The sequence below is a fragment of the Plectrocnemia conspersa genome, unplaced genomic scaffold, assembly GCF_051122295.1.
Source record: "Plectrocnemia conspersa isolate PC_06_02 unplaced genomic scaffold, ASM5112229v1 ptg000011l, whole genome shotgun sequence".
In the NCBI taxonomy this organism is placed as follows: domain Eukaryota; kingdom Metazoa; phylum Arthropoda; class Insecta; order Trichoptera; family Polycentropodidae; genus Plectrocnemia; species Plectrocnemia conspersa.
The window spans coordinates 6,361,568-6,385,337 of record NW_028277175.1 but is presented as its reverse complement, the minus strand read 5'-3'; the positions used below and the strand labels follow the sequence as shown (position 1 = coordinate 6,385,337).

At 31.3% G+C, this 23,770-nt stretch overlaps 1 protein-coding gene across 1 annotated transcript in view; it reads left to right on the top strand.

Annotated features, from left to right (window-relative positions):
- Positions 1-23,770, top strand: part of LOC148229258 (uncharacterized) — a 309,266-nt gene that overhangs the window by 271,016 nt on the left and 14,480 nt on the right. The window contains exons 5-32 of the mRNA XM_088196483.1: positions 180-253; positions 748-1,016; positions 5,670-5,759; positions 5,960-6,124; positions 6,191-6,325; positions 8,150-8,230; positions 11,403-11,703; positions 11,773-11,944; positions 14,138-14,250; positions 14,421-14,596; positions 14,667-15,377; positions 15,434-15,628; positions 15,692-15,850; positions 15,911-16,102; positions 16,253-16,336; positions 16,394-16,544; positions 16,606-17,128; positions 17,192-17,451; positions 17,519-17,746; positions 18,605-18,701; positions 18,775-19,338; positions 19,407-19,539; positions 19,603-19,718; positions 19,786-19,881; positions 19,946-20,151; positions 20,213-20,407; positions 21,523-21,643; positions 21,707-21,823. Coding sequence (XP_088052609.1) covers positions 180-253; positions 748-1,016; positions 5,670-5,759; positions 5,960-6,124; positions 6,191-6,325; positions 8,150-8,230; positions 11,403-11,703; positions 11,773-11,944; positions 14,138-14,250; positions 14,421-14,596; positions 14,667-15,377; positions 15,434-15,628; positions 15,692-15,850; positions 15,911-16,102; positions 16,253-16,336; positions 16,394-16,544; positions 16,606-17,128; positions 17,192-17,451; positions 17,519-17,746; positions 18,605-18,701; positions 18,775-19,338; positions 19,407-19,539; positions 19,603-19,718; positions 19,786-19,881; positions 19,946-20,151; positions 20,213-20,407; positions 21,523-21,643; positions 21,707-21,823 — 5,724 coding nt within the window. The remainder of the gene's footprint in view (positions 1-179; positions 254-747; positions 1,017-5,669; positions 5,760-5,959; positions 6,125-6,190; positions 6,326-8,149; positions 8,231-11,402; positions 11,704-11,772; positions 11,945-14,137; positions 14,251-14,420; positions 14,597-14,666; positions 15,378-15,433; positions 15,629-15,691; positions 15,851-15,910; positions 16,103-16,252; positions 16,337-16,393; positions 16,545-16,605; positions 17,129-17,191; positions 17,452-17,518; positions 17,747-18,604; positions 18,702-18,774; positions 19,339-19,406; positions 19,540-19,602; positions 19,719-19,785; positions 19,882-19,945; positions 20,152-20,212; positions 20,408-21,522; positions 21,644-21,706; positions 21,824-23,770) is intronic.

Below are 23,770 nucleotides of genomic sequence, written 5' to 3'. Positions count from 1 at the left end.
CTTCGTGTTTAATAAGATGGATCTAATTTAATCCCCGAACCCATTTAGACGTCCCTTGCGTTGCGTATTACTATATTCGTGTAACGCCGTTATTATAATCGCGTCGTACGGCTTGATACATATCATATTTTATTACAAACTTAGTACATATCTAATATATGTTTATTTTTCTTTCACAGTACCACTAGGCTCCGTGCGGGTGAATCCCCTGGGACATGCGGCGTCATTAAGTCACCTGGATGTATCAACACAGGTTAGTTATTTTATTATAAGCTATATTAAAATTCTCAACAAATATTCTAACTTTCTGAAAATCATTTTTTTGCTATTTTAATACATAGATTTAATTTACTAAATGTAATGTATTGACTTTAACTAATTTTTCAAATGGGTGTCAAAATAAAAAATAAATATATATAAGTAAAAATAATTTGTAGGGCATATGCTAATTTTGATATTAGTATATTAAACGCATCTTTAATTAAGCGCACGAGAGATGCAGCCCCAGAGTTGATTAAACTCTGGAGTGTAATTATCCTAGTTTTGCAGCAGATTAGATATCAGCTTATACATCTTAAGTATTGCTCAACGAGTCAGTAGTCAAATAAATGAGAAACTTAACCTAGCACAAAAATATTTTTTTAATATTAACATAACTATGAGAAGGCAATGGCGCTATACCTCTCTCTAGGTTAGGGTACAGTATACCGCCTATAACTTTAATTAAATTCGTTGACATGTCAACAGGCCGACATAGTTCACTTGGCTACGAGCTACGAGTCAGAAGACGAGAACATGGGTAGGCGTCACAACAGGGTGGTCTCGAACGAACTAGCTGCAAGGACAGCCAAGAAGGCGACGACCACCCTATATTCAAAACAGGAGTTCAGAGAGCAGTACTGCATCACCAACAAACAGCTGGACCTCTTTGAGTTGGAAAAGTCAAAGAAGGAGCGATTCTTTGGATGCTTGTCTCACTACAATATCGAGAGTCCCTGCTCGAGAGCTGGTGCCAGGTAAACTTTTAAAAGTGATATTGGGTGTGCATATGTATGTATATTTTCACTAGTATAAATATAATTTCACTAAAGGAATTAAAATGTATTTGTTTACAAAGGAATGATCACGTACGCGTATTTATATCCATATGATCAGAGATTCACACTTACATTGTTCGACAAAATATTGCAATATATTTTTTTTACCAATACTAAAACTAACCTAATCGAATTAGTTTAATTGAGCTTCAAAAACTATAGTTAGCTTAATAACTTTTATTAAGTAAAGTTGGGTTTAATTAATTCGTTTAGGTTAGGTTTGGTTTTGAAACTGTCAAATTGAGTTTCAATTGCAGTTTAAAGCAACATATAATTTAACTAATAAATAAATATATTTCTACCGGTGAAAATGTATTCGGATATGATTTCACCAAATGCCAGTAAAATATAACTTCACTAGTGATACACGTTTACTGTAACATATTTATTACATATTACATTCCATATTTTTGGGTCATGTGTCAATATTGAATATTACATTCCATATTTTTGGGTCATGGGGCAAAAACCAATGTAAATAAACTCAAATAGAGTAAAAAATAAAATTTAGGGATTATAAATAAACATAAATAAAATTTGCACAAAAATTCACATCAGTAAAAAAAAACAGTTATTATGATCAATCATAAAGTGCGTATCTTTTTTTATAACAGCAAAGGTTGATTCACAATTATGTATATTTTTAAAAGTATTTTCTATTACATTTTTTTTATTTCATCCAGTTAATCTTAGTGATTTTGTTTTAGGTAAAATGACAACGGCATTTCTTATTTTTTGTATAGCTTTAATTAATTAGTCTAATATTTTTTTATTTTTAATAAATTCCGGCAGAAACCAAAAACGATTAGTTTTTGCGATTGTTTGAAAGGTTTTTTTCAAAAGTCTTGTATAAACCTAAACTTTCATCATACATCTGTTTTTGTCTGTTAATATGTGACCCTTGTTCTTTAATATTAGATTTTAAAGAAATTATTGTTTGTATATATTTTTAAAAAACTTCATATCTTAAACCAAAAATCAATGGATTTAAATAGTATTTAAATTCTATAAAAAAAAAACAATTTAGCAAATATGTATATTTAAAAAGTATATAGGCCTAATGTCATGTTAATAATTCATGAATAGTTTCGATTTAATTCAAAATTAATTTAAATCATTAAAACAACACCCACTTACTTGTGAAATTTGTAATATTTCCTTAGACTTGTTTCTTCCAGAATTTAAACAGCGGTATGCTGAATACTTAATACGTATTCACTAGCTGTTTTTTTTTTAGTATTATTTCCTAATCATTTTGTAAAAAAAAATTATCAACGCAGTCAATTGAATAAGCATTCTAGGCAACTGTAGACAGACTAATGACAGTTGGCTGTCATTAGTCTTTCATCAGTTGTCAACAGCAATTTATTATAACATATATATAATTGTCGCGTCGGTCAAAATCTGCTAATCAAAACCAATATACACTATCTCTTTAATGCGCACCGAGTGCTAAATATGGTCCATCTTTATTACTTGCCTGTTAATATGAGATCAAACATGTTTAATTTTTTTTCGCGTGAATCTTTTTTTTCGCAGAACATAGTTTATAAAACCCTGCTCTAGTTAATATAAAAATGCATTGTTTATGATAGTAACAAATCCTTCAGTGCATGAATCTACCTGCCGAAAAATCATAGCATAAAATTGACCACTCATATGTCACGAGTTAGCCGATACGTATCATCGAGTCGTATATACATATATATTAATCAGATGGATAGCATGAACGGAAATTTTAAGTTAATGATAAAAAATGTAAAATAATGCAACATTATGATATAAGATTATATTTTCTAGATTTTTTAAATGATATTTTTTATTTTATAGTATTATTTTAGATTTTAAATTATTGTATTTATCTTAAAAAATAAATATACACAAATTTTTTTTTTAATTAGGAAGAAGGATTAATGAAATTTAAAATTTTGGTAATAATTTAGAAATAATGTTGACGAACACTTATAATATGGAAGTTTAAAACATCATTTTTATAAAAAAAAAATTTTTACATTATTTATTTAAAATGCGTCAAGAGTATGTTTTTGCCACCATATATCTCAATCGACTTTTTGTACTGACCACTGTCGAGTCAGTGGTCATGTCTGACAAATCACCCCCTTCTCTCGCCTGACAATCTGTCAACTCGAAAACGAGGACAAAAAATCTACCCCTAACCGTTTATATATGTAATAATTTACATAAAAAATATATACAAAGAATAAAGGTAGGCGCAAAATAAAATGGTAAATTTAAAAATAATAGTTTCTCTTATGTGATATGTGAACCTAATTTATAATATGTGCACGTTATAAAAATGTCAGAAAATAATTCTTCTCGTTCTAGTCGGTCTTCGCGTCAGTCAAAATTTTGAGCATGTTCGAATAATCTGACAATTTCACATTGTTTCAGAACCAACGACCTGCGTTTCGCGTTTCCACATCATCATGTCAGCAGGTCTGATGATTTCAAAAGGTAAAGGAAATTGGGCGTGAGAGGTCGTTGCTGTTGACGATGCGCTGTGGAATTGTTGTGTATTTTTTTTCTTTGTGTGTGTGTTTTCTATGTAAACATCTTCTTCGTCTTAGATTTCGCATTTCAATCACAAACATCACGATGCTCAAACTTTTAACGACGCAAAACGGACGGAATGATTTTATTCTTGTTTCTACTGACATTTCTATACGTAACATACTGACATCGCATACTACAAAAAAATCATATCATGCTTTTGTGTACACAAAATCAAATCATCGATCAAACTTTTTTCTAAATTTTTATTGTGTAAGTTTTGGATGTTTAGACGCTTTATATGTGGTCCAAATTATTTGTTTAAATCATATTATTATAACTTATATAAAATATATGTTAGTTATAATAGGTTTTTAAGTGTTGTTATATTTTTCATTTTACTTACAATTTTATGACAAGATTCATGTATGTTTTTTTCAATGAAAATGAACTTATAATAACTATACAGTGTTAATTCTTATTAAAAAATATAATTCATATTGATATACACTTTTTTATGTATCCTTTAAAGACTTATCGAAAGTTTTTCTAAGCTTTGAGCACTTAACAGAATAAGTAATATTAGCTTGTTAAGAAATTAATTGCGTTTTTTTGCCCTTTCGGTTTTATATTTATTCTAATTAGGTAAAATTCCGAAGTAGTTTTGAATTAAATAAAATTTCTAAATACACTTTTAGTAGTAGTTTAGTTGTTGAAGAACAAATTTCTTTAACTTTTTAAGGGACAGTCATGCCAAGATAATTAGATATTTTTATGTCCCAGTGCGGAGATCAGACGTCGCAGTTATTTGTGAATTTTGTCGATTTTTCAACAGTAATTCACAGTTGTAACGGTTTCACTAATAATAAAAAAAAATAATGAAATTCTAAATGCTTAAGAGCTTTATTTTTATTATAATTTTTTTTTCAAAAAGTATCATAACTTCGTGGGACAAAACCTTACTAAAAAATTTTTTCACAAAAACAAGTTTTATGTGAAATTGATCGAACCCCCATACGAACTTTTATGCGACTTGGCATATAGTTAACGCTGTTATTTTGTTTGTTTTAAAGATTAGGACTTGACTTTTTTATACAAAATAGAGCTTTCGAAAACCCTTATGATACTGTCTAAAAAAATATATTTAAAAAAAATAGTTTTTTGCTCCGAAACAAGGTTAGTATTATGAGTCGATCGGCCCACCATACAAACGTTTATAAGAATTACAATATAGTTAAGGTCAATACCCGTAAATTACGATATTGCTGCAGTTTCTGTGTACAAATCTGATATTACAATTAATTAGTTTAATTGTCAGAATTTTTATGTTTGTACATACATGTGTATGTAGGTTATTTTTTAATTTATTTACAAAAGCAGATTGAAACAATATAATGTTTTTACAAAAAGAAAAATCCAAAAAATTCTGTATCTTAAAAGCGAGGTCGCCTTATAGTCATACCAATATGAAATTATATTATATAAATACCAAACATGTATATTTTTATTATATTTATTAAAAATACCATGTTTATAAATACATACACATATATGTATGTTTCTTACACATTAAATATATTATTAAATATAGACGATCAATATAAGAATAGAGAGAATGTAAAGGCTAAAAAATACGGTATATTTAATATATCAAGGGAGTCAAATTGCTTGAAAATTCTTATGAGTCTTTTTTTTTTATTTCAATATGAGAATACGTTACATATACGATAAGAGAACATAAAACCTTTAAACCCATACGAAAAATCTACCCCTCGCGAACAGCGAACATCGTCATTATTACCGGCTTAAATTAATTCCGATTCTAAAAATTTACAACCCTATCAAATGCGAAAGCTCAAGGGTTGTAGATGAAACCAACGTTCTGGATTTATAAAATGGGTGTGTGAAAAGATAAATATGATTACGTTCTACCCTCGAGATTCGCCAAGCGGAATCTGTAAATATCGCCCATTTATGTAGTTAGGAGTTATATTAAATAAAAACAATGATAAATAACTTTTGCGCTCCGTGTGTAATTTGTTGTGTATTTTACATCTGCAGATCTTCATTGTTGTCGGTGTGTGTGAGACGGAGGGTACCATCAGATGAAAATCTCAATGTAGACTATGCCCCGATCCAGAGATACCCGAGGTAAATCAAATTACTAATATATTGAGTTTGTTAAAGGTTGATCTTATAGATTAAGCTTGCCATAATTTAAATTTATAACTAGAAGCTTGGTTTTCCGAACATACATTTTTACACTTATTGCATAATCTTTACGATACATTTATAAATATATCATAAAAGCGATTGGGAAATAAGTTAAATAATAAACAATTTTTTTAAAGATATCCTCCACCAGCTCCGCCTCCCGATGAACTCTATCAATATGATGAGGATCTGGAGTGTTCTTATTTTAGAAGAAGGCCAAAATCCGTGTGTAGCCAACCAGATCCTAAACGCTACACTTGGATGCCTGAAGATGAAGATTCGACTAGAATGGAAAGACCCAGGTACTTTCTTAATTTTAACATTTGATATATTAATTAGTAAGACGTTAAATACTAATCAATATTCAGACCAATTAGGGTTGATGACGAATTTGATGCCAGAACGAGACCTTCATCAAGGCAATCAAACGTGAGCGGAGGTTCAGGAATGCAATTCATGAGCTACAGTAACGAATTTCTAAACACACCCACACCGCAACACAGGTATAATATTTTAAAAGTAGGATTTATTGTAGTAAATAATTTGTTCCACAAAGCTAATAGTTAACCTATCCTAGCGTAATTCCTGGCTAAATGTAAAAAAAAAACAATTTTAATAACGTTTTTTTTATTATTATTTCTGAGGCATTCGTATCGATATTTTTTTCTTTCGCAACGTTCAGCCGTGCAATAAAAATTTTCCGATTTCCTTTGGAAACGGATGAGTGAGTTGGGAAAGCTCGTAAAGCCACGTCACGGGGATGAGGGTTAAAATAAATCAAAAGTTATAGTTTATCGTTAAGCTCAGGTTAAGAGCTGTGGCACACTGGAAAGTTTCTAAAACATAATTTTTGAACCTTAGTTTCGTGTTGAAATTGTACTGGAATTGTTTGAAAAGTTTTGTACTACCTGACATATAAATAATAAACATGGTTATTCATTAAGGTATACCTGAGTTTAAATCAAAATATGTTATTTTTATAGCGCAGAAATTAAATATTAAAAATATAAATATATTAATATTTTTATTATTTAGACGCTAATTTTATTTTTTTGTGTTGAAAGTGTATTTATAAATTCATTTACTTGATCAAATTTTTAAGAACAATAACAGTTAGTAAAAATATTTATAAATATGTTCAACAAACTTGTGTTATATTTATTTTTTATTATGAAGTTACATAATCAACGGTGCAATACTATGAAGATCACATTAAAGATATTAACCTGTTAGTCAAAAATATAATCAGTATTTGCATTTACTTGTTACTTAACTATTTTATATGCGGGAGCATCTTTGTTTCGCGATGCTGAACGGTTAAAAGTGGGAGATGAGGACGAAGCATTTTCTTTACTGTGATGTTAGTATTTTTTCCATCAACGCCTATCTATTTAAAGCAGGAATTTACTACGTAGTATTGTTATCTGTATTTCTTTATTTTGGTAAGATAAAGTGTATATTATGAGCCTCTGGATTCAGACCAAAAAATAACCACTGACGTTTAAAAGAACAGACCTAAATTAGTAAATAAAAAGGAGTAATCGCTTACGTGCTTAATCGCTTAAATTTATATTTCTATAGACAATCGCCATATTCTTTAGAACAATCTCTCTCTTTTTTCCTCTGAATTTTACTTATTCATAATATTACAAAATGTAAATGTAAACCTTAATTTAATCACATTTTGTATAAAAGCGTTCAAATATTTGCAGATTTAGTATAAATAAACTTGCATACAGACACAACACTATCATTACAATTGATAAGAAACATAAAAATATTTATATCTAAAAACCATTAAGAAAACATCGTTTTAATTAGATAATAATTAGAACTTGTGCACTTAGATGTACTTATTTAAGAAAAAAATAATAATAAAATCAACTGTGTTTCGTAAACTATTATTAATAAATAATTAAAAACACTTAAGTTTATATTTTTATATCTAATTATAAAAAAAGTAATAGCAAATAAAAATAAATTATTTGGAAATCATATTGAAAATAAGTTGTGTTATTAGGTCCTCAAATATTCCAATCTCCACTCTTACTTTCGTCTCCCACTCATAAATAATTAATTTACTTCCTTCAATATTCAACTTAAAAACTCTTACTATAACTTTTCGACTACCTAAATTAAATTATATAATACGTGTATAATTTGATTTGACCTAACAGATTTTAGCTTATTTTAACATTCGTAATCAATATTGGTATCGAATCTGCGAACTTTTCAAACACAGGCAAAATTGAATATGTTGCCTCTCTTGATTTCGGTGTCTTTTTTGCCACACAAACGGTCTGATAACAACCACCTTTTTGTTTCAGGCACTATCAATGTCCGGCACACCCTGAACTACCACCCCCGCCTCCTCCACCTGCCCTATCTCAGGAAGGGGCACCCCACAGGTACAAAAGGCACACCCTTCAGATCAATCATGATGATTTGACAAAACTAAGTCCGTTCTCCTGTTAAACTCTAGTAATAAACTTTGCACTTAACCTAATTTAATTCTACCTTCAATATACAGCTATATAAACACTTGGAATGACCATTGAAATATACGATGTATAGCGTCGCCTTTTATAGCATATCTCAAAGGTCTATCGGGGACATAACACCTCTTTTCACACAAACCAAGCTCTATACAAAACATACAATAACATGATTTTTACATTGACCCCACTTAAAATCGATCGTTACAGCTAATTTACTGCCTTACTAAAAAACCGAATCTCTCCAAAAATATCCACACATATTCCGTTATTATTGTTAATATTATATTCAATATAATACGTAAAACAATGTTAAATAGTCCTTAAAGAGTTGAATATAAATGTGTATGTGCTCTTAACCACAACTTGTCTAAGGTTTCTGCCCCTTAGATAAGTTAATTTCACATCGCCTCTACAGTGTATAATTTATTTAAATCTCAAAGATTTATCTTGATAAAAAAGATCTTAACACAATTAATTTTATTGTGGAGATTTTCTTCGATGATTAAATTTTCTCAATAGATTACTCGCCTCGGAAGCTTATTAGCTTCGGAGTAAATTATACCCCGCAAACGATATTAGCTATGTGTATTTAGAGGGTGTTTCGTGGTATTTCTGGGACGCAAAATTGCCTCGGAAGCCTATCGGCGTAATTGGAAAGCGGGCCTCCTGCGGTTCCTATGGTGTCTTTGCCATAGATAAGAATCGTGAGCTTCCGATCATATCATATACTATCCAATATATTTTATAATTCAAAACCTATAATTTCTGTAATCATGTTATATTATTTTAGATACTCAGAGGAGAATCTAAAATAATATAACATAATTACAGAAATTATACATTCAAACAAAATTTGTACCATTATCTGGGGCTTCGTCCGCGTAGTTTAACAAAATCTATGTAGTATATACTGACCCTAAAAATCCATTTAACATCTTCCAGATCTCCTTGCTCGGCGGAATCTCATTGTTCTGAAGTGTTTTTAACAATAATACTCCCATCAAGGACCTGATGGAGATTTAGTATGCATATCAATAAAGTTTATTTGATATATCTTTAAGAATAGTGCGACGTTTTTAAAGTGTCTAAGGGGTGGTGTCAACAATCCCTCGATGCGATTATAGATTGTCCTATAAATTCACGATTACGTAGCATATACTTGACCATCATTGCCAGAATATCCGCTTATTATATGCTTTTAAAAAATTAATAATTACATAAAATGTATAAAATACCATAGACTTATTACTGTCTTTAATTTAAATAATCCACTCCATAATATTTTATACAGAGTCAGAAAGGTTTTAAAAATTCACAACATTTCATGGGAAGGTTTGTTTATTTTTTATTATGCAATGTTGTGTGTAAAATAACACTATATACATAATTTTTGCACTTTTTTCACAAATACATGAATATTATGTTAAATAACAAGCTAGTTAGCTTACACCATTTTTTTTTAGAAAAGTCACGTTTTTTAGTAAATTTAATCGTAATTAAAAGCTTTGACAAAACACTAGAAAATATTTTCTTCTGCTTATGAATATAAATGTATTTAAATCGTATTAAAAAATATGTTATATGTAGTTATGAATATGTATTTTGTATAGAGATAAATGAAAATCTCAGTAAAAAATCTATATTTTAATTTTTGTCATTAAGCACAAACTGTATTTTTTTTGGTAGTTAATTTTTTAATTCATTAATAAGGCAAATTAATTATTTTTCTATGATTTTACTTAATAATATTTTTTTCACAGAAATTGAATAATCTGAGACATAAAAGTACGTCGGAAAAATAAGATTAATGCAATCCGCAAAAAGTTATTGATATATCATTCCGTCGCTTGACGTAAAGCAATTTGAAAAAAATTCCGAAGCGCAGCTGCAACATTAAAATAGAAAATGTATTTTTTAATATACAATCGTCTAGCAATAAATCGAACGCATTCATTTTCCTTTACAAACAAGCACTACATTTTACGAAATTCATAGGAAATTTATTTAAATTAAGATAAGACTTTTAATGCGTAACGGTAGTCAAAAAATAATATGTAGTATTAATACAATACACAAAAAATATTACCATAATTAAATAACACTAACCGTACAAGTCGACTAGTGCAGACTTCCTGGGTCAAAAGGGCATCAAAACTTCTGATCCTTTCGGAACTCAAAATTAAAGTTCATCGAAAATGGTTTGAAGTACATCTTCGTGCGAGAACCCAACGTTCCTAAAAGTATGGAGCTAAGATACAATAACCAAACATTATCTTATAAAGATATCTTAAAAACCTTTCCTAAACTTTTTAGATCAAGAGGTTATTTGGGTATTCGGATATTTTAAATTATAGATACCGAATCAATAATGTCATAGAGGATGGGAATAACTGATGAATCTTCAAAGTGAAATGCGTTCCCGATAGCAAACTGAGCATCTTGTAAAATAGATTCCGAGATCTTTAGTGAAAGTTTCTTCAGCCAAAATGTTCCTATGAAGATTGTAGGAATAATCTGATGGAAAATGGGATCAAGAAAATAACACAATATGGCACTAAAGGCAGGTGGTTGAAGGAAGCCCGTCTCAATAGAGAATCTAAAACATTAAAAAAAATCATCTGCGTACAAAAAAAACCTGAATTTTTAACTTTCGTATTTATTTCATTATTAAATAACGTGTAAAGTAGGGGCACAGAAGGGATCCTTGAGGAACCCCCAAGGGGGTAAAAACTTGCTTAAATATGTCAGGATTCCTTTAAAGAACAGAACCACTATAATTCATAACAGTACAACTTGAATATCAATATTAGATAGACATACAGACCTTCCGAGTTGGATCTTAGTAGCAGAGTCGCATTGCAATCGAATTTTATATGAACCGTAGTTTTTAAATATCTATCGCGTCTGGGAGATAAAAATTATTAATTAATATTTAATTATAATCCCGATTGATCATTACAAATTAGATTTTTCTCATATTATAGATAAGTATTGTATTTTAAAATATAAATGTCTCGGTAACGATCCATCCGAATAGAACCAATATACTTTAAAATTAATTATTCAGTTTATTGTGTTTCAGGCAAAAGCATGTGAGCTTCGCAAGATCTCACACTTTGACGTCATTCGACGATGCGGCCAATGCCACTGCTGGTGCCCCAATTCGAAGATTGAGACCCCATGATAGCACTGAAAGGCTTTTAGACGGTAGGATAAAACCAGAAGGGCAAGCTCAACAACCACAACTTCATCAACAACAACCAAACGTTCAACCCATGGTCATACCAATAGGTCCTCAGCCGTTCGCTCCACCATATCAACCCGTGATGCCACAAATGAGCCAATCGTTCACTAGCCAAATTCCATTGGGACACTTCCCACAGGTGAAATTTAATAAAAAAAATAATAACCTGAATAGCATAATGACGTGCTAATATATAATATTGTTACAGGGTCAAGTCTTTTCGCTCAACGGTCCCGTTCCAGTCCATGGTCAATTACATCCAACTATAGTAACTCACTTTCCACCGGGACATATTGTTTCAATGCAAAGTCAGCACCACATGCCAGTCAGCCATCCAGTTCCAGTATCTCAAGAGGACTCTACTAAGGTCGTCGTATTAGGTGACACAGCTTGTAACATTTCAAATTTACATAATAATCAAAAAGATTTTGCTAATGTCATTGATCATTTACATTATAACCAGCTCTCTTTTTAGATATTTAAGTGATATTTATATATACTTACATAGTATATAAAATAAAAAATTAAATTAATATGTATAAGCTTAAAAATAAGTAATGAACAAATTAATTATATGTAAGATATATGTATTTACTGAATTTGGTCTGATTTACAATAGAGAAAAAATCTGCCAAAATGTGGGAATTAATTTGTTTAATTCTTGGCAAAGGTGGGTTGATAATTTATATCAAAACACTTGAAAAAATACTTTAAACTAATGGGTGACAACGTTTTTAAACGTCGATCAGGGATATTTTTATCATATTAGTAAAGTTGAATCTGATTCTTGACTCATAGGTTATGCTGCTGATTTTATATAATATCGATATTTTTAGAACCAATGATCAACTATGCTCTAGAACAAGTAAATATTGTAGGCTCGGCGGATCAAAAAAGTCATTTCTTCTAAATTTTTCTATATTTTGAGAAAAATTTTCTAAAATTTATTTTTTAAATTTTTACACAATGACAAATTGTTGTCGTTTAGTTTTATATTTGAGTAATGTTTATCATTGTTGTTTTAAGTTCGATTCATTAAGATATCTGCAGCAAATGCTGATTTTTTAAGCCATTAGGTGTTTCATTAAAGTAGCTAAAAACGATTTTTTTTGGTAAAAAAAATTTTAATCGTTCTTCTGAGTTTAAATATTGCAATAAAACTTTAACTGTAACTTATTATTGCTATATGGTAAAGTTATTCAGAATATATGATATCCATTTATGAAAAAAACGATACTGACGACTATGAGTTTAAGAGAGCAAATAAAGTTCACCGCTGATACAACTGATTCAATAACACATGTTAGATTGAGATATTTCCCACAAAGTACACGTTGGAAAATATTATTACTAAAGTGTCACGGTTTCTAAAATGTTAAGAGTATATCATTTCCTTTTTCAATTCAATGTTGTGCAAACCATTAATAACTGTTTGCTGAAGCCGTTAAAAATGTTTTTTTACTTTTATTATTTTTATCTAACCCTTTAATTATACAAAATATTCACTATTTTGCAAAGTTTACTTGTAATAATTTGGCATAATTTGACATTAGAAAAACCTGGATTTAGTAAGAGCAATAAGAGTCAAAAAAAATTTATTACCACTATAAAATCTTCCGAAATAATTTCTTTGTTAATAAATTGCCTATTGATGTTACTCACAATGTGCTCTACACTTATAGCAATTGTAATGACCAAAAGTCTCATAGATATAAGTTAGTCATACACAACTTTATTAATTATCCATCGGTAAATAGCTTAATTTTATTAGTTAATAAATGAGCAACTTTTAAACTGACTTTAAATGCAACATTTAAACTGACAAAAATATCTGTTTTTTTGTGAATATAATATTAACACACATTAAATATAATATTATGTCATCTAATTTGTTAACAAAATAATTCACACTCTATTCTGCTTTAAAAGCATGACATTCAAAGTCTACTGGTCTTTTATTTAATAAAATAAAATCAAAATATCGCAAAAAGCGTCAATGGAGTACTAAAGATGCAGTCGCATTATAACAGTGGAATGCGGAGCAATAGGAGCACCACATGCGATCATATTTTGCAACTCATTAGCTCGGCAATTGCCCATTTTATTATAGCGCATACTTTGAAATTTTATAATCTATTTTAGCTCGTGGGCCGTAGTTTGCTGAGTTCTACTCTAAGAGTATTTAAGTCGTTAGCTAGTCATTTACAAGTGATGGTAAAGACAAGAAGAAATTTTCAGCGGACAGTCAAGAGTCACAATAAATATATTCAAATAGTTTGAAAAATATGCAGAATAATAATGATTTAGTTCGAAAAGTATATAGTTTTTATCTACAGAATGACAAAAAAAAATATCTTATAAGTGACCAAAGCCATATTATCAATGTTACGATATATTAAAAAAAATAGCAAAAAATCAAAACATTCGGTTTTAATAAATGCAATTAATCTAGGTATGTCTTTTACTGAATACGGGTGCCGAAAAATCTTATAAATTGCATTTTAGTTTAATAAAACAATGCTTTCATTATATTGTACATATATTACTATTCAATTGTGTATTGTTTATTTCAGAGAAATTAAAAAGGGGACCAATGAAAACCCAAGCGACCCAAACCGAAGTATGTTTGGGTCGAAAGCCATTACCTCCTAATTATTTATCGTTAAGTCCACGAACAGTTAAAAGGGTAAGATATTTTATACAAAAGTTTCTATTTAACTTAAACAACAACAATATAGATTTAGATTAAAATTATTTATTATAGCTATATAGTTTCCGAACTCCTATCGATTGATGTTTACATTTATAAATAAGACTTTAACAAGCGTTTCATCATTGACGTGTATCAAATTACAGGTGAAAATGGTGGCCCAAGGCGTTCAGACGAATGGAGGCCTCAATGGCACTAATGGAAGAAAGCTACTGAAAAGTTACTCGGAAGCCGGCGGTGGCAGATTCGATTCCCTGGGGGTGCAAGTTTCTCCCACAAACGCCGACTACACACAGCAAACTCAATTTGCCTTCACCGACAGGTAAACCATAAAATGTTTGCAAGTTTATCTTACTTTGTACAAATACAACAAGTATTATAACGATCTGCAGCGAAGGCGATACGGATCACGAGCGTCTTCAGAGGACACAGTCGGAGGAGCCGAGGTCACCTAGGTCCATAGCAACGCCCCCAGAAACCACGCCCAAGAAGCAAGTAACGTTAATAGAACCGATAATCCAATATCCGCCTACTCCGACGCCTTCTATATCCTCGAGGCATTCGACTCCATGCGGTTCGTTATCTAGAAGGCAATCTACCCCCAGCGCCGAGCAAGCTAAGCTGATTAGAGAGCAAGCTCAAGAATACTTTCAACAAAAATTTCAATTCATCCATAACACTGACGAGAGAGATGACACCATAGACGAAGAATCTTTAGTGCAAGATATGCAAATGATACAACAAAGTATGGAGCTCAACCAGAAGAACTTGGACTATTTACAACAAAAGATCGCTGCTCAACAAATGCTGAAAGATCAGACTCAAACCGTTAAAACTACACCAACAACTCCCGTATCCACATTGCCGAGGACCAAACCACTCACGGGACAGCTATCCAAAACATCCACTTTACAATCAGAAGCTTCTATGTCTGAAACTGCAACATCAACAACTACGACCACAACGGACACTGAAAAAATGGAAAAAGAGATCTTCATCGATTTTGAACCTCAGGTCAATGTGGAATCGCCGCTCGTCTTCAGGCGCGCTAAAAAGAGAATGCTTCAAAAGACGCTATCAGAAGGAGAAATACTCTTAGACAGGTATAAATCCAAACATATTTAATACTATTTCAAATATTATAAATTTATAATTTCAGGAGAAAACAAGAATTGATCAAGAATGCTTTGGATCAAGACATGGTCAAAGATGCTCCTTTAGTCATGTCTACTAGTCATGAAAATGTTAAAACAACATCCGACGTAGATTTCGGTAATGATTATGATTATTATCAACACACGCCTATCAAAGACGAAGGCATCTTTAAACCTCCTTCAATGAACGGAATATTTAGGTGCAGTACTGAAAAATAATAAAAAAATAGAACTCAACTCTAATATTTTAATATCATTTTTAGTTCTACTAGTGCTCTACCTACTCAAGAATCGATTGACGAAGAGTTTCACGAAAATTATGTATGTTATAAAAAAGGTATGTTTCGAAAGAGAAGCATAAGTTTAGAAGAGCCTAGTTCTGCCGGTGGTAGTGATGGACAAGAAAATCCTACAGAAGGACGGTAAGACTAATACAAACATATGTTCATTTTTTTACAAATTAATCTAAAAATAAATTTTAGACCAATCGCCAAATCGACTCCTACTTCGCCGCAGTCGGATTTGGATAAGGGACACCAGCAGTTAAAGAGGAGCAAAAAGGAAATGGGTAGTCCTGATGAAGGTGACAGTGTGGTGCCGACTTCTTGTCTACTTCCAGATCAAAAAGCCTCTCCATTTGCATCGAGTGATTCTTTAACTAATGATCTGACGAGGTGCATATGTTTAGATGACCATCCTGCTTGCGCATTTAGTTGTAGATGTAGTTATGCATGGCTTATTCCCCTGGATGTTAATTGTCAATTCATTAATGCATATATCCTTAGTCCTTGTTGTTCAAACGAGGATTGCTTTTTTCCTTGCAGAGATCACTCAGATGGTATATGGAATGAATCGCAAGCTACGGTATTACAGGTGGATTCTGGAACTGAAAATGGAACTGTTTTGAGGTATAAAAACAATATTTTATTCTCTAGAGATTGTTTTCAAATTATGGCATATTTTAGTACTTCCGAAATGAGTTCATTGACAGCTACTCCTGCAAACGTTTCATTATTGACTCCAAATTCTAGAAGAAAGCAATTATTATTGCTACAGCATCAACAGCGCAGTTCAATGGATACAGATGCTCTCGATGAAGAATTGGATTGTGCACAAGTATGTCATTTATTCTTGATGCATTTTTGTTGTATGTTAATATTTTTATATATAATTACAGTCTCCTTCATCTCCGAGAATTAAAATAGATTCATCAGCTATTGTGTCACCGACATCCACAAAATCAATATCAATGCCAATTACGAAGCAGCCGACCTCAACGAACCCCATGCTGAAGATAACCTCTCCTTCTTCAAGACCTCAAATGCATGCACCATCAATAGCAATCACAAAATACGATCAAAGTATAGATATACCCGAAAATGGTACGATTAAAAGATCAAACATTGCTAAAAGAAGGGAGAGGGCATTGAGTCCGTCCAGAAGAAAGGAATTTCAAAAAAAGAGCCAGAGTAATGGACGCACTCCTGATCTTACTCCACCGCACAGATCATTAGATTCTCCGGATAACGGCAAGGGACCAAACGCAGTAGTTCCTGATCTACTGCTTGCCAGAACCGATTCCGGAAAAACGAACACGACTGATGTATCAGAGAGCACCACCACTACCACGACAGACGATTACGTCACTGCCAATTCTGATAGTTCTAAGAAGAGCGGAAGCTGTAAAAATGTAAATCAAGGTAAATCAAATGAAGCAGCTGCTGTAAAATATGCAATGAATTACTCATTTACCATTTCAACAGCTCCTGAAGGTAAAAGTCACGAAGGATCTTCATTTGAAAGTGCCTCTAGTATATATTCATTAGCTCGCGTGGAAGCTATATCAGAAGACATGGTTGTACCTTCATTTTCACCCCCATTACACATAACAGAAGAATCTTTGTCATCGGTTAGTGGAAATATAGATCTTACTACAAATGCACTCCCTAACATTTCTAAATCTTCCACCGGAAAGCACAAGAAACGAGCAAGTAGCGCTAGTCCTAATCATAAAAGTTCCAAAGTAAGATAGCACATACCCAGAATAAGCATATTGATTTAAATAATCTATCGAAAATATAATTTTTCAGGGTTCGAATAAAAATGCCACATCTCCTACCGGAAGCAGTAGTTCCTCTGGTAGCTATAGTTTAACCGGTAGTGCACCTGATTTAGGAGGAAAAAATAAATCTAAAGAAGCTAGTGATAAAAAATCTTCAAAAATCGAAGAGTCGGCGCAGGTAGCAGAACAATCAGTTGTAGCCCAAAGACCACCAATTCCCAGTCCTACTCCGGAACAAACTGTTCCGGTAGTTAAGGTTGTTGTTTTAACAAACATCCTTGAACAAAATAGTGAGGCACACTAAAAAATGTGTTAAAAAATGGTATACTATCAATTAATGACTTTCAGATGGACAGAGACATTTTTCTCCATTACATCTAAAAATAAATTTGCAGCCGTGTTAGGCAAATCTTTTTACAAATATATATATTTGATGCAGATCTAAGTTAATCCCTACCCCTAATTTTTTCAAAACATGGTAAAGAAGATGTCTTAATGTAGTATTCAACTATATATGCAGCATATGTTTTTATACATTTTTGACACAGATACGCCAGACTTTTTAGTAATACATTTTATAGGCAATGTTTAGTCAGTGTGTCTTGGTGTTACTAAGCTCATTCCAGGCTTTCATTAATTTTTTTTGAAAGTTACAGATTATGTAGTATTTTGCAACTTCTTTGTTAACTTTGTTTGTGAATAAATAGATGGCTACACTTTTGCAAATATTTTATTCTTCTTTCAGCAGTTTCTTAAGGAATCACAATGCAACAAACCATATTTCTAAGCAGTTGTCATTCATTTTCTTCCAGTTTTTAGTCTGATTTGTGTTTGACATTAACAATTAATTGGTTTAATTAAGTCCTTACAAATCAAATATTTTTTTTGCTTTTTTATCTTTACTTGAATACTGTTTTTTCAGTATATATAAAATGGTATGCAATTGAAGAGAGTAGTATATTTCTTAGAATCAGTATAACAAGAAACTAAAACCACCTGCTATAAATATTTTAGTTATGCCACATTTTAAAGAGTGCCCCACTGTTATGACCAAGACTGTATATGAAATATATATTAATATTGTATAATATCAGGAAATAAATTATACTTATAGGGAGAATCCATATCTGACGATGAAAGGAGCGGTCACTATTCTTCCTCTGGATATTACGAAAGTCCTGTAGAAGATGATGAGGACGACGGTGGTTTGAGTAAAATTATTAAAATCATATTCTTAACTTACGATGCCTAAATAATAATTTAATGTTTTCAATTCAATTGCAGCGTATAAGTATTCCACAAAATATAGAAATTCTAATAGGCCATGGAACAGCGAAGAGCGCCGAAGAAAGCGAAGAAATTTTATTTTAGATTTTTCCAAATCTCAACCAGACGACGTGTCTAAGTCATCTCAAGAAAACTGGCCTAGAAAGTCATCTCTAGTGAATGAAAGTTCTAGCTTCATGAGAGCAGATCGGAGTCCGCATAGTCAAGAAAGAAATTTAAACGAACCATCAAAACAGCCAATGTTTATGAAGAAGAGTCCCAGCTTGCCAGAAAAGGCGAAATCTATAACTTCTCCAAAGTCTCAAATAGACATTGAGAAGAGTATCAGAGAGCGAGATTTCGAGACCAAGAGGATGGCGGATAGGGAAAGATTTGTTAAGCGAAAGGCGAAGAGTCGCAGTCCAGTACAAGGAACGAGGAAAGATATCGGTCAAGGTCATTCTAGAAGCCAAGGTTTGCTTGTAGATACACTCAGGCGGCAAGAAGGAATTAATAAAAATGGAAAGGTTCAGCTTAATGTGCTGACTTCAGATGATTCCAGCGAACAATATAGACCTGATGGTTAGATGACTGTCTAAAACATATTTTACTATATTTATATTATCTACATTTTTACATATCAATTACAGCAAACGGTAATAATGGTAGCGTTTCACCAAGAAGACACCGAAGACCTCGAGAAAGTCCACGAAGAAAGACTGGAATGCTTCTTAATGCTAAATCTCCCACTGCTACATTCAACTGTGGTGCTACTTCACATAGGTATGCAGAAAATTAGTTTAAATAGTGTTGATTATGATTTTAAAATAATCAATCGATTAATAGGATACGCAAAAAAAGTGGTTCTAACGAAAGTGTGTCTTTACCTGGTAGTTTACCAAGACGTAGATCCTCTATTCAACCAACTAAGATCGTCAGTTCACTGGAAGCCGAAGACATAGGTTTAAAATCTTTGATATTAACTATGTATGGTATTAATTACTAAATTAGATTTAAATGCTTCTACAGAAACATCTTTAACATCAGCTGGGTATAGATTGAGTCCACTGAGCTACGTCACTGCTTCAGGAGAATCACCTGCAAGACAAAGACTACACAAGAAAGGTAGGATGATTTTTAATAATAATAAAATACGTTTTTTTAAATTTATTTATTTATTAAATTACAGGTGCTCCAGATACAAAACCAAAGGCTATGTCAGCTGAATCTTTAAGATCAGTGAGTCCAGGAAGTGATAGTGTTTTTTATTCGGAGGCAGCAGATCTTAGCGGCGCTGGAGTTATAGCTCAAGATCAAAGAAGCGTTCATTGTCATCATTGTGGCAAACAAGTAGACATCATTACAGCTGAAGATGCTTCTAGTCCTCATTTTAAAGTAACATTTCAAAATAAAAATAATAATAGTACATGATTTTTTAAATATTATTATATATTAGGGAACATATCAAGAGGAACAACCAGATATTGTACAACCACCAGCAGGTTTTGCAGATTCACCAAATGGATTACTTCCAATAAAGCATGCTAGTGGAAGACTGTATAAGAAGCTTGAAAAAAGATTTAGATCTGAAGAAAGACAGCATGCTGAGAAACGGCATCATCATAGATACAGAAACGACGTGAGAGCTAAGGTATAAAGAGGATATCTATCAACCATTCGATGAATATATTAAACCAATTCTTTACTGGTCCTTCATTAGAAGTTTCTTGCTGAATTTTAAAAATTGGATAGCACTCACTCTTTTTATTGCTCCATCTATATCCATACTGACAAATGCATTCATAAGATCCAGGTAGATTAACGCACGATTCAGTCTTTCTATCGCAATCGTTTTTAGTATTTAAACACTCATCGGTGTCTACACAGAAACCACTTTGAGAATTCCATTCGAAACCTTCGTCTTTGCATTTGCATGATACGTTCCATTTGTTATCTAATAGTCCCGAAAAAATCTTATTTTTGTGACCTAATAAAATGCAATCTAATTCTTTAACATCATTTCCTGATAGACAAGGATTTTCTTTATAATTTAAGCATTCTACTTTATCTTTAATATGTTTTAATGGACAGCAAGGATCAGGGCAGAAACTATACATAGCACATTGAAAAGGTACACTATCGTCAGCTCTTGGATCTAAATTCCACAATCCAAATAAATCATGAGTACATGCTCCATAATTATCGCATCTGTCGTGAAAATGTCTTAAAATAATTTTCTCCTTCATTGTGAACCAACACATGTAGTACATAGCAGATGTAGTCCATTCGTACCTCTCTTGGTGATCTTCAAACGGATAAGGAGATTCTTGTTCTTTTTTAATGTTATCTTTGCATCTTTCTTCAATCTTTTTCAATTCGCCTTCGGTCAAAGTTTGCTCGTTATACTGTGTCGCAGTGTCGTATTTATGTTGCAAATGAGATGTGCTTATTTTAGACCATAAATATGTAACGCACGGTTTGAGCTTCTTAGAGCAGTATTTCCTAGCCTCCCAATGTAACAATCTTAGACGAGGATTAGGAAATTGCTTGAATAATGTATATTCAAAGTTATCGTACATCTTAGCGTCCCATTCGTTGAATTTATAAGATCTTAAGTAGAAAGCGACGTCTCTTACGTGAGCAATTTGCGATGAAGCATTATTTGCATACACCCACGCAAATATATTTAATAATACAACACAACACTTTACTTGATACATTGTTTGTTTATAAACAACTGAATAATAATTTTTTTTTTCAAAACAGTCTGAAGAAAGAGGAAAAGAAGAGTTGGAAAAGCAAGAGCAGAGACCGATGGCTAGATCGACAGGTACTAGTCTAGATAGACTCAGAGCAGCAGAATCTAGTCCAAATATGGAACCTGATGGTAAGTGATTAACATTTTTAAATTTAAATTATGATTCTCTAATTTTTAATGTATTTTATGTAGAAGCTGATGATCCCGAGAGTGATTTTGGAGTATATTCTGAATCATACAGAAGTAGCTTTTGGATTTATATCGGTGACAATGAAGAAATGACTGCTTGGCAAAAACCAGACAAAGATGGTAACATACATTTATTTTATTATAGTAACGTTTTAAAACTATTTCTAAATCTTCTAAATCAGGGGTTCACAAACTTTAAAATAAAAAAGCAAATTTTGATGCAGAAATATTTGTTTGACTAATTTTTTATTAATATTGTGTATATTTAGAAAAAATATTGCATTAATAATACTTGTTTTATAAACAATTTTAAATTATTTCACCATGTGAAATTGTTTATTATGGATCATATTCTAAAACCTTTGGTCATATTTTGTCGTGTAAACACGCTTATTATTTTTTATTACCCAACAGGCGTAAGACCAATACGTTACAGTATCAACTAAATAAGTCAATTAAACATATTGAATACCTACAATTAAGTATTAACCACCAGACTAAAAGTAAGGGAATCAGTGACATCTATATATAAAATTATACATTAATGTGTATATTATAATTGATCGATAATCAATATTTGTCACTTTTGGATTTTTATGTATTGAAAGTATAATATTGAATTTTTTTTTTTGTGTAGATCCAAATAATAAAGAAATAGATTTTTAGATATACCATCCTTGAAAGTATTTAAAGGAATTAATCATGATAGGATCCTTTTACATAAATGTTGTAATTAATGAAAATGCAAGGAGAGCATAGTTCAGATTGCATTAAATGGGTTAAAGATATAAAATGCTTTTTGGTGTTTCTTAAGATTCAAAAAATCTCTTCAAAAATTCATCCAATACATCTTGAATGATATTGCAGTATTTTTTAAATCGCAGAATACTGGAAGTCTTTGTAGATTCCACCATAAGTCTTTTATATAATTTTTTAAGTTGTTTTCTTTTTCTTTTGCAAAAGCATTATTTAATTTAATAAAATAGCAAATCATCAATTGCTTTTTTAAAGTAACAAATTTAACTTCCAGTATTATCCAATAAAAAAAATAGGTCACGAAATCAATCAATATTACGTTTTTCAAGATCATTGTTCATTATATATTATATTATATAGGAATTCAGTCACTGAGTTCTTTATGTCAAAGAAATGTTTTAGTGAGACTCTTTTACTTTACCAAAAATAAATAATATAGCACATTTTTAAACGAAACTTCACATTGATCCACAAATATCTGAAAAAACCCAAATAATGTAAATTTAGTCATTTATTTAATTCGTCACTACTGAAATATTTTTTTTAATTATAACTTATGTTTTAAACTACTTTTAGATAAACTGCTTTAAGTTTTCTTAATTCAGAATACATTGTTTTGAAAATTATTGAAATTGTAGCTCAATCTCTTCAGAAATATCTGTAATAGGAAATAATATTCACTATTTTAAAGAAAATATGCTAAAACAACTTTTTTCGTTTGAGGTTTACAAGCTTTAATGATTTCATATGCAACTGCATATGAAGCCAAAGCTATTTTTAAGAATTCAGATATTAAAGTTTTACTGCTTTATTATCAGAAATGTTTCATTGCCTTCATTTGTATCATAGTGTCACTATATATAATATTTTTTTAATTATCCTTGTTTCTGAATTTGATGCATTTTAAATCTCTATTAATTAAATGTATAGGTAACGTTATCTATCTAATATTTTCAAGTGCAGATATAAATTTGCTCAGGTATATTCCACATGAAAGGATCTTATTCCTGACTTTATATTAAGGAATGTCAGGTCTTCTTCGATATTTTTTTAATTTGTATCTTGAAGATATGTAGAGATGTTCGAAAGACGCCTCCAATCTACAGAAGGGTTTACAAATCGTATATAAATAAACTTAAGTAAGATTTCATAATGAAAATTTCTTCCGCACCAACTTAGTTGTTTGATCTACAAATATATCCACAGTTATTCTCGGCAGGCGCTAATGGACCAAAAACTCGGTTTTCGTCTGCATCGTTCTACGGTCACTTTGCGTCTTTTGAATGTGGTGATTAAGTCCCACTATTTTAA